Here is a 12,178-nt window from a genome sequence, read left to right as displayed (position 1 = left end):
ATCACATGTGAACACATACTGCAAAAATAAACATGCCATATGATCAGCCTTTATCTTCTTTCTCACCAAAATGGAATGGGATTGCTTACTGAATCTCTCATGGGGACATGAAATTTTGAGATACTCTAATCTTAGCGTTAACATTTGATAAAGATATTAATCAAATGTGCAAGGTTGTTTAGCACATCTAATGCACATGGAGAATGCAGTGGGTATCAAAGGCAAAAGTTGTAATAAGTTATGTCTGATGCGTATTAGTTGGTACTCGATGTCAAATCTGAGCCTAGACCAATTTATTAGCCACTAATATCAATTGTGACATTAGAGACGAGGCATTAATTAATTAATTAATGCCAATCTAAGGGTCAATAACTGCTTGAGGATACTTAGAAGACAATTTTCACGAGCTAATTTAATTAATTAATGCCTAATCTCTAATATCACCACTAACGTTAGTGGCCAATAAATTGATCTAGACCTAAATATGACACCGGGTACCAACCAGTACCTGTCAAGCATAACTCATTACAACTTTTGCATTTGACACTCACTGCATCCTCGAGGTCCTTGACCTATTACCATGAAATAGCTGCCATGTGCATCACATGTGCCAAACAACCTTGCACATTTTATTAATATCTTAATCAAATATTATCGGCAAGATTAGAGCATCTCAAAATCTCATATCCCCATGACACACAATTACAGCAATTCTAGCAACTAAAATCGAGGAATTTCAGGAAGATTCAAAAGGCTAGTTAGCCAATATCAAATTTGGGCTGAATTTGTCTTTCAAGGAGCAAGGCGAAGGCCAATCTCCAAGCAAAACAAGGGGCAAATTGGTTTGGCTTGCTAGTCAGTTTTGACAGCAAGAGACACTTGGATTAGCAGAGAAGATTAGAGAATCTCAATTGTACTCCTTCCATTTGCAATATAAGATAGAGAAATACCGCAAGGGGCACTAATTTTGGGGTCAACTGGGTATCCAATGTCCAAGATAAAAGTGACAATATGTGCATTTCAATTTATGCTCAATTATTAATTACTGTAATTAAGTGCTTGATTAGATTTTACCACCCTCTCCAAGGAGGAAGGCTAGTTTCAAGGTTCAATTGCCGAGATATACCATCAATTCTCTCAAATTTGAGGGCCTAAGGCACCTAATTGAAGGTTAGAAGCTTTACTCTAGTGTTGAAATTGTATTCAACTAAGCATTACAGCAAGAATGTATCAGATAGTGAGATGGGATCAAGCAAAGATGATGCCGCTCAATCTAAAAATTCACTAAGTGTTGGATAAAATGCAATGTCTTATCTTAGACAAGGCATGATGCATGGGCAGCAAGCTGAGAATGAGGAAATTGGACAAGAGGTGGGTCCTTCTAGGTCTCTTAAAGCTGATGACCAACAAGAGGAAGAGGAATTTGATAGCCAATGCAAAGATCAACTGAGGACAACAACTGAAATGTTAATGCAATTGGCAAATGATCTTTAGTTCATATGGTTTTTGAACCCCTTAGAGGAGGGCAACAAAGGCAATAAGAGGAAATTGTATGCAAATTCCCATACACAATCACATTGCAATGGTCCAAAATATGCAAACAAGAATGTTTCCTAATGCATCTAGTGCTCCTTGCGTGTCAGATACACATGAGGGCTAATCAACCGGATGCAATGTTGCATATTAGTTAAGTTGGAATTATAGCAATATAAAATAATAAAGCATCACAATGCTTAAGGAGAAGAAAGGCCTACAACCTAGTGGAAGTTTAAGATGCAAGTAAAGTTAGAGGTAAAGTTTCCATATGCTTCTTGGTCAACCTTCAATATTGTTTCATCAATAGATGCAAAGTGGATAAAAGAGGATGACTTGGCAGACCATCCTCAGTTGTTGTAGCTTTACCTAGATGCCTTTCACTTAGAGCCGCTCAATTAGGTTCAATCAAGCAGGGATTTGGAGTATTACCTAATGCTCAAGGGGAAGGTAGCACTTCCACTCCTCCAGTTATGAATAGCTCTCATATGTAGTGGATCTCGAATATATTCAACGTGCATCCAAGATATTGTGCTAATAGTATGTCTGACATAGTGTCACTACTTAGTATACTAGTCACTATGAGATGTATGCAAGTGCATATGGTTATTACCATGGCTCTGAGACTATACTTTTGCATTCATTTGAGATCAATTCATGATCAACTAGGCATGAGCTTTTGCCTCAATTTAGAGATTAATTTTTTATCAATTTCAGCTTAGTTTTCAATCTATTTGAAAACAGTCTATGGTCACTTTTGGGATCAGTTTTGTATCAATTTTTGCATTAGTTACTGATCAATTTTTGCAATCACATTTGCAAAAGCTTGTGATCAATTCTCATATCACCAAGTGATCAGTTTATGATCAAATTATACTCAGTTTTCCATTGTTTACAGCTATCTCCATGGATAGCAACATGTGAGTAAATGCCATTGAGAGTTTCAGCCATGGTTTATGTTAAAAACCATTGCAAAAATATGCTTCATTATGTTCTGAAGTCAAAACTATTGAGAACATGAGTTATAGATGTATCCAACGGGTTTCTAGCAGCAATTCTGGGCTAATTCTTAGTATTATCTGATGTGTATGCTGGCTGGAAATTTTCAGCAAGTTTAGGGCATATGGCATGGTTGGACAACAATGGCCAATGTTGTGACTGTGATGCCTTATGGAAATTCCAGTGCAGTATGCTTTTCCTTAGGCACAATGCAATGCAATTGAGAGTGATTGCAGGGATTTCGAGGGGAGAATCTATCACAGACGTGAAATTTTTAGATGCTCCAATCTCACCAACAATATTTGATTAAGATATTAATCAAATGTGCAAGGTTGTTTAGCATATGTGATGCACATGGCAACTATTTCATGGTAACATGTCAAGGACCCTAAGGATGCAATGGGTGTTAAAGGCAAAAGTTGTAATAAGTTATGCCTGACAAGTACTAGTTAGTACCCAGTGTTAGATTTGGATCTAGACCAATTTATCGGCCACTAATGTCAGTGGTGACATTAGAGACTAAGCATTAATTAATGAATGCCAATCTAAGGGTCAATAAGTGCTCAAGAATACTTAGAAGACAATTTGGCTTAGATATTAATCAAATGTGCAAGGTTGTTTAGCATATGTGATGCACATGGCAACTATTTCATGGTAACATGTCAAGGACCCTAAGGATGCAATGGGTGTTAAAGGCAAAAGTTGTAATAAGTTATGCCTGACAAGTACTAGTTAGTACCTAGTGTCAGATTTGGATCTAGACCAATTTATCGGCCACTAATGTCAGTGGTGACATTAGAGACTAAGCATTAATTAATGAATGCCAATCTAAGGGTCAATAAGTGCTCAAGAATACTTAGAAGACAATTTGGCTTAGCCAATTTAATTATTGGCTAGTGAAATTATTTTTTTAAGAATTGGAATAATTATTAAAATAATCTTCGAAATTAATATTCTAAAAACGGATATAATAAGCTGGATAATGCTGAAAAATGAAATTAGAAGGCTGCTACTTAGCAAAACTTGCCCATACAAGTGGAAAAAAGTTTTTTAGGGGCTAGTGGAAGTCTATTTCAGCCATTGTGCAAGAGAAAGAGGCAGTTAGAGAGTAAGGAGAGGCTACTGATGTAATTTGCAGTCACCAAAGATCAATCCTACAACATGTGACAACAGTTTGGAGCTCTCTGAGAGTAGGTGATAGCAACCCAAGATCCTTTTGGTACAAACGATAGCGTATAAGAGGGGGCAGCAGTCTTTCTGGTGGTCCTAAGATGTAGATGACAACTTCCATGGCAGCAAGGTAGAAATAGTTTTTCAATGTTTCTCATGATAAAACTCTAAAATTTCTCTCTCTACAATATTCTCTCTCATTCCCCAGCCATCTCTCAAATTATATCAACATTTTCCAATAGTTTGAGCCATGAGAGAAAGAGATTTCAGTTAATCTCTGCTATAAACCCTAATTTACAACAGACATTAAGGTTTTGACAGCCGTCTCAAGATGCATGCCTAGAATTGAGGGCCTAGAACTTGAATTCTAGCAGCTGAAATTAAGGCATTTCAGGGAGATTCAAGAGGCCAGCCCAATCAATATCAGATTCAAGGCTAAATGTGTCTTTCAAGGAGACAGGTAAAGGCCAATCCCCAAGCAAACCAAGGTGACTTCATATTTAAATACTCAAGTGGTTGATTTGCATAGACTTAGGATTCAAGTCCTTGTTTATTTTCCCTAGACAAATTGGTTTGGAGGATTGCTAGTTAATTTTGATAGCAAGAGACACTTGGATTAGCAGAGGAGATCAAAGGATCTCGGTTGTACTCCTTCCATTTGCAATATAAGATAAAGAAGTACCACAAGAGGCGCTAGTTTTGAGGCTAATCAGGTGTCCATTGTCCAAGATTAAAGTGGTAATATGTGCCTTTCAGTTTATGCTCAATTATTAATTGTTGTAATTAAGTGCTTGATTAGATTTTACCACCCTATCCAAAAAGGCAAGCCGGTTTCAAAACCTATAAATAATAGTCCATATCCCATCATTCCCTATAGATATCCTAGGAAGCTCAAAAATAAAGTCCTTAGCAATACTCTATCAAGGCCTATCAAAAATAAGCAAGGGTTTTGTCAAAAAGTAGTATAATGTCTGATAGTCTGTCTGCATTGTAAAGTCAACTCCCAAGAGCTAGTGTTTCCATGTCAAAAGTGCATGAATTATAGCAAACAATTTTTTCTCATAAACCTACAAATTTCTCTCTGCACCCCATGGAGAACGCAACTCTCATGTGCCATTACTCAATCACCCTACATTAATTCAATCCCTATGTTATTTTCACATGCATCATACTAAACAATAAATGACTTCCTTAGATCAGGCAACACAAGCACAGGATCTAAAGTCATCTTTTCTTTCAACTTATCAAATGTTGAAATTCCTATTGATGTCCAAAACCCATTGGATTGGCACTACCAAGATAGCTTTGCATTTGCATATCTAGCCCCATTAGCACTAATTACTTTTGCTCATTACCAACCTTTGATGAACCTTGAGGTTGCAATGGCTGCCCTTTGGAAGCTTCTCGCTGTCCCAAAGCCTTTTGAGGATGACATCTTCTTATTGCCCTTGGTGTCCTTCTTAGAAGAATTCAAAAACTTCTCAAACTATGGATCCTTAGTCAATTGAGCAATGATATCAGTTGTAGCCCTCAACCGAGCCTTAAATTGGTCATCATATTCTTCTCCTTCTTGCTAGTGACCAATATCCTATGGTCTAGAAGGATACACTTCTTGGTGTCACTTTTCTTTTCTTTTCTTTTGTCCATAATGTGAGCATGTTTCAAGAGTAGGCATTGCATTTTCCCCTTCATTATATGCATTTTCAAATTAAGATGCAACATCACTACTTGATCCCATCTCGCCATAAGAAGACATCCTTGCTGTAATTGCTCAGCTGAATATAATTTCAGCACTAGGGCAAAGCTTCTAACCTCCAATCAGGTGCTTCAGACCCACCAATTCAAAGAATGTAATGGTATCTCGGCAATGGAATCATAAAACCAACCTTCCTTCTCAAATAGGGTGGTAAATAACCTGATTAAGCACTAACTACAGCAAGCATAAAATTCACATAACTGAAAATGCAACATTGCCACTTAATCTTGGACAACGAACTGTCTGTTGGCCCCAAAACTGGTGTCCCTTTCAGGATTTCTTTATCTTGTATTGCAATGTAGATGGAATACACTGAGATTCCTTAAATCTCCTTCACTCTCCAATTGTCTCTTGCTGTCACAAATGACTTGCAAGCCTTCAAACCAATTTGCCCCTTCATTGGATTAGGCAATTGGCCTTCACCGTGCTCCTTGGGTGAAAAATTCAACCCCAAATCACTGTTACCTAGCTAGCCTCTTGAATTTCCTGAAATTCCTCAACTTCAGTTGCTGAAATTCAAGCCCTAGGCTTGCAAAACTAAGCACACTTCTCGAGGTGGCTGTCAAATCCTAATTTTCGCTGTAAATTAGGGTTTAGCGTCTCCACCTCCAATGGCTGGAACTACTAGAATTTGCTGAGGGAAGATGAGAAATGGCTGGAAGATAAGAGAGAATGCTGAGAAGAGAGAAAATCCAAACTTCCATAGCAAGAAAGTGGAAAAAATCAGCTATTGCCCTGCCTTAACAGCCATGCAAGTTGTCACAAACTGTTGGAGTACACCAAGAGTGCTTGGCCTTGGAGTTTTAAGAACAAGCATTTGAGGATGCTTGACCTTAAGTAAATTATGATCAAGTATTAAAGGGATGATTAGTCTTGGATATTATTTCATCAAATACTCAAGGATGATTGGCCCACAGTGTATTGTGTCCACGGAATAGTCTTGAATATTACACTAGAATGTTTTGATCTAAACCATGAGACAATTATAATGTGAAAAAAAAAACTATCGATCTATATTATGTGTTCACTTCTTCATGTATAAGCATTCAAATTAGGCATGCTTGACACTTGTCTTCACTTGTTTTCAAATATGGACATTGCTTGGACGTTTCTTACAAACATGAACGATGCATTCGCTAAATTTGTAAGTTGGCCTATCAGCCTACTGCTACATATCCAATCATGCCCTGATACAATGGGGGCCCTTGGCTCCTCTTTGGGACCAAGGCTGATGCATGAATCACAGAATCTAGCATTGGCAAAGTGGTTCTAGATAACTGCATTGACTTGGCTGATCAAGCAGCAACACCTATGAAGGAACCTGCACTATGGAGGGAGCGAAATGCAGTCCTTCGCATAGGGGGATGTCGAAGAAGGCACGAATAAAAGTGGACAGCAGTAAAGCGAAATGCAGTCCTCCATAGTTTTGGGTGATGACGAGGATGATCTCCAAGGGAAACAGTAGAAAAAATGAAATTGTCTGCTGATGGAAGAAAGAAAGAAGGAAAGAAAAAGAAAGTCATATTAACATCCACACGAGGCCAAACTCGACCTGTGGGACATAGACACTTCCATTTACATTCCACTTTGGGTTATCGCCATATAAGCAAAAGTAAAATAAAAAGAAAAAGTAAAATTTGAGATCCTAAAGAACTCCCTCAACCTGCTCTCCTGAGAGACAATGACTACTGGACAGCCTCCACTCCCACCGGCCCCTATGTACATTACAAGTCTGCTTCCACCATATAGGCATCGCTACTACCTTCAATGCTGGAACAGCCACTTCAGCCAATATCAACACCTACCATTTTCTTAGGAGTGGGGAATTAGTTGAATCTGTCAGCTCTCGATGCTATAAGAGTGCAGGTGAACACATCATGGCAGTGTAACAAGACACTAGTCGGATTCCTTGTATAGCTCACACTCTTAACTTATTTTTCATTCGACTTATGTCGTTGGATGCTAACCATATCATGAAGTTTATCAAAGAGCATCAATACATATATGCATTGTTCCAACAACACTGTAACAAATGTCTAAGGACCTTTTGCACCACATAGTTTACTGTCACTTATCTCATCCTTAATAGATTGAAGGAGATGAGACAAACTCCTCCTTCCTAATGTTTGTGGTTGCAGCAAGCATGTATCTATAATTCAACTAATGCACTTCCATAGTCCCACTGAATATATGTTTTCCTCCTTTCAGCTACCTTCAATCTGAAAATAGCCTGAAACCATAATGCATGCACCACCTTCCAACAATTTGAGATATCTAAGAACAAATAAATAAATTCAATATTTATCTTGTGATCTCTAGCTCCGAAATAACTCATACCTAGTACTTACTCTTACAAAGAAGAACATCCAACACAACATCTTTCTAAAACTTCAAATGCTATAAACTTCCAAATCAAAAGAGTTTTGCCTTCAAGGCAATAGCACCGTACTGTTTTCCTTCAAAAGTCAATGCAGATTACTAAGACATATAAGCATCCACATGACTAAGTTTCATCCATAATCAGCAACTTGTTCGATTGAGAGCTTACACTGTGTTGAACAGGTAAGCCTTCCCTTGTCGGCAGTGAAATGCCTGTAAAAGGTGCACTAAGCAAGAGCCATATCAGTATACAAATAGCCAGTACCTCATTACTTACAAACAAAGAAAGCCTGCAAATAGGCTCTTCTATCAGATTCAAAGATAAAGAAAGCAACAACTAACAAGAAGCACAATCCTAACCCCATTCTGGGGCCTCCATGCCAGTGACATCATAGAGCTCAATTTAGAATCAAAATACAGTACTGACAGATCCAAATACAGCACTGAGTTTAATTTTAAAAAAACAAGGCCTATTTTAATTAAATTTTCTCTTTTAATCTTTCTAAATTCTCATCAAGGCAGTTTTAGAAAACTCAATGCCTATTTTAACTAAATTCTTAATCTTTTAATCTTTCTGAATTCTCATCAAAGCTGTTTTTACAGTTTATCTTTCTTGAAATCAAGTTGTGTTCGCACCTTAGAAAGAAGCTCCTCACTGTTTGCAAGGTGGCTGTGGCAGAAACGGCAACTGTAGACTCTTCCCTCCAGCTTTACCACATGCAGTCTTCCCATGATCAGGCTACCTGACAAGTCTTCTCTTTAGCTCACTTGCATGCAACAAAACCCTATGTGTCATTAAATTCTCATTGAGTGAACATTTGAATTAAAAAACGCTAGAGTTCACAAGGCAGTAACATGAAGGAACAAAACATGGTGCATAACTGTAATCAAAGATCCGATCTACTGCTACTGTTAGAAGTCTCAACATTTATAATAACAGCAAACAAGATGCAATCAGTTGAACGGGAATTTTTTCCTGTCAAAACAAGCATTGACTTAAACTAGAAGACACAAGTTGTTGGAAGTTAGAAGTTGATAGATCATGATGAAACAGGAGTTCAAGCTGAAGCAGCCACAACATATCAACAAAACCCTCCTGGTCCTAAACCATCTTTGACCAATTAATCCCACCCTATGTCCTGCAAAGACAGGCTATGATTACACTGTACAGAGCAACAAATTTGCAATTACCTAGCAGTTCGCTTGTTGATATTTTGTCTGAAAATAGTCTGAAACTACAAGGTAGCATTCCATAATGACCTTGAACCTACATTTTGTAGAGGCAAGTGTAGAAGTTCATATTGGACACCAGTGTCTCACAAACCAAGTTCATTACTGTCAGCAAGGACATTTCATTCTTGGCATTCCATGCATGCCTGACCATGTCCTCCAGAGTTCAGTTACTTGGCGACTAGTAAAATCAGGAAAACACGAACTGATGGCATGAGTAGTGAAGAATTTCGACTCTACGCATCTGATCTACCTGATAGATATTTCTATGGGATTACAATGTGTATCTATAATCATGTACATAGTATGTATGCATGCCTCCCATGTTTCTGCATCTCTCTCTGTGTATGTATGTATGTAGCACATACAGCATGCACGTGGATGTATGTTTATACTATGCCTACGTAGGCCATCCTTCATAGATGCACTGAATCGTGCAGGATTCATCACATTTATGGATGCGTGTGCACCTGGATATTGCTTGCATATGCTTTAAAGGAGTGATGCATGCTTGTATGCTGTCAGATACTTTGCGTTTTTCCATGATGGTGAACACTTCCCAGGAACAATCGAAATGAATGCACCAAAATGTGCTGTCAGATCATTTGTTTTGTTCCATGATGGTGAGCATCCACACAGAACCAAGCAAAACAGATGCACAAAATATGCTTGCGAGGGTTTGATCGGAAAACATTCTCATTCTTTGCAGACACAATTTAGCTCTCACAATTTGTTTGATTCTTGATAATATGTGCAGGTGACATCGAGCTGTTTAGAGTCATGTCAAACCTCAATCAAGGAAATCAGACAACACATTGAAATTAAAGAACTGAATGGGGAATGTACAGAAGCCAAGAAAAGGGAAGACCTAGGCAAGGTTATTGAGCAGAACAATAGGCTCGCACAAATGTACAGGAAAACAGAGAGAGTACAGTAAACAAGAGGAACAAAATGTCACAAGAAGGGGAGGGACTCACCTGCAGGAATAGAGAAGGAATGGAGCCAATTGTGAGAGGGAAGATGGTGGTCAACTTCTCGCATATAAAATGCAGTTTTACTATGAAGAAAAGATGCTGATCCCTCCGCACGAGAATCTAACGCAACTCCAGAAGGGGCAATCTAAAGCTGTGCGATGCTTTGCTTCATGTCTCGTGCATGCAGAGCTAACAATCCGAAACCCTGTCAGGCACATGGGCCATCACAGGATCCTCTCTCTCTCTCTCTCTCTCTCACATGTCAATCAATCAATGGAAGGAAGAGAGAATGGGGCTTGTTGCAGTAGATGCAAAAATAGGCCAAGGCTGACAATTATAGACCTTGTGGGGAACTTTGAGACTTGTGGAATATGAAACGAGATGACATCCAAATTGGAATCGAGATGAAAATTAATTATGGGTTTTGTATCCAATCATTGCAGGAGCCTCTCAACTAGGCAAGGAATCGAGTGAGAATCACGTGAAAGGTAAAGCCCACTTTCCCTTTTTGCCCAAAAAAAACAATGCTTAGCAGCATAGGCTACAATAACAAATCACAACAATGCTATAGATTAATGGAGGCTCTTCATTGGCTTAATTAGTCAAGGTCATTCCAATGCCCGCAGAGCCACTTCCCATGAGGCACTTCTCTCGTTGCCACAACCAAAGGATGCTACTAGGTATGGTTGTGAATCATCGACCGACTTCACACATTTAGCATGTACATCATGATTAGGCTTTGTAATTATGGTACTATGCATTAGTTTGAAACATTGGCAAATGTCTGGAACAATGTTAGGACTTAGTCAAGCGGAAGGAAGCAAAATAATGGTGATTTTCAATGCTTATGCATCGAGATTAGCATTTATTGGCACAAAACATATTACATGGTCTAATGCACTTTCAAATCAATATCCCCCAAAGAGATTAAGCAGAACTATCTACAACCTTATCATGTCACCAATTTAATGACATCAATTATCTTTTTTAAGTGATAACATCCTCCATTGCTAGGCATAGAGAGGGCAAAAAAAAGGAACTATAGCTATTTTGAACATTAAGTGTAATTAGAGTAAAGTAGGTCGAACATAAAGTGGCAAGTTATGTTGTAAAGTATCACATTAGAAATGTCAACTTTAATTGTATGCTTTAAAGTTCCATTCAGTAAAATTTTTGTGATCGAAAATTCCCACACGCTATTTATTTGCAATCTTATCATGATGTCGAAACTTAGATGGCAGTTCAATTGCTCAATTACCAAAGCATAAAGGGTTTGGTGGTGGATGGGCCACCCACTAATGGGAACGCCCTATGACTTGGTCTCAAGGACATTTGGCATCCTTAAAAGCGATGTTTACAAAGTAGACTCGAGGGAGTTTGAAAGAGGAAAGAGAATGTTTGGCTTGTTAGAGATGGAGAGAAACAAAAGGGAAGGAAATGAACGTTTGGATCAAAGACACCACTTGGTGACCGATTTGCTAATAGACCTCCACCTCACACAACCACAAGTGGGCCACCACATTAGACAATGTAGAGAGTCACCTTGCCCGACCACACAATAAGAGACCTAAACCTAAATGTTTTGCATGTATTGCATAAGTTTAGCACCTTGTACTTGGATACTTCAATAATGACAACAAGAATGCCAAGAATAAGTTAATGCATTTAGAAAAGCATGAACATTTCATGGGTTTCATAAGTTATATTTGTAGAGTAGATCATTGTTGTCCTTTTAAATAACGACATTGTGTTCAAAAAAACATGATGTGACTTTGACCAATTCATCCAATAATTTTGCGAAGGCAATGTGATGGACACACAACAAGTTTTCGCACGGATTTTGTTTTTGAGAGTTGTAAATATGAGAGTAAGATGTGATTCGATCTTACATGTTGGGTAGCATTTTTTGTGTTCCATTGGTTTGTACTATGGCATCGAGGTTGTTTCATGGTATGTGCCTTCACCTTTGTAGTGTAAAATACTCTTCAATGTAAAGCAAGGTGCATGTAGTACAAAATACTTTCTACTATACATGATAATCATGTAGTGAACTTTAAATTGAAATGATGTATAGATCATTTTGTAAACATCAAGGATTCCAAGTGGGAAGGACTATCATCCAAGCATACATGTTTTG

General features: G+C 38.2%; 1 protein-coding gene across 2 annotated transcripts in view; it reads right to left on the bottom strand.

The window, feature by feature from the left end:
* The window catches only part of LOC148018049 (protein yippee-like), a 52,232-nt gene extending 41,789 nt beyond the window's left edge, over positions 1 to 10,443 (bottom strand). The window contains exons 1-3 of one of the 2 annotated variants that reach the window (XM_087661358.1): positions 10,045 to 10,443; positions 8,474 to 8,580; positions 8,007 to 8,050 (exon numbers count right to left, since the gene is read on the bottom strand). In XM_087661358.1, the coding sequence (XP_087517484.1) occupies positions 8,007 to 8,050; positions 8,474 to 8,580; positions 10,045 to 10,108 (215 nt within the window). In that variant the 5' untranslated portion in view covers positions 10,109 to 10,443. The remainder of the gene's footprint in view (positions 1 to 8,006; positions 8,051 to 8,473; positions 8,581 to 10,044) is intronic. The other variant, XM_087661357.1, reaches the window with a different exon arrangement.
* Positions 10,444 to 12,178: the final 1,735 nt, after the last annotated feature.

This window comes from Lygodium microphyllum, chromosome 21 (assembly GCF_053477565.2).
Source record: "Lygodium microphyllum isolate KBCC chromosome 21, Lygodium_microphyllum_v1.1.10, whole genome shotgun sequence".
NCBI classification, from domain to species: Eukaryota; Viridiplantae; Streptophyta; class Polypodiopsida; order Schizaeales; family Lygodiaceae; genus Lygodium; species Lygodium microphyllum.
This window is presented reverse-complemented; position numbering and strand designations above follow the sequence as displayed.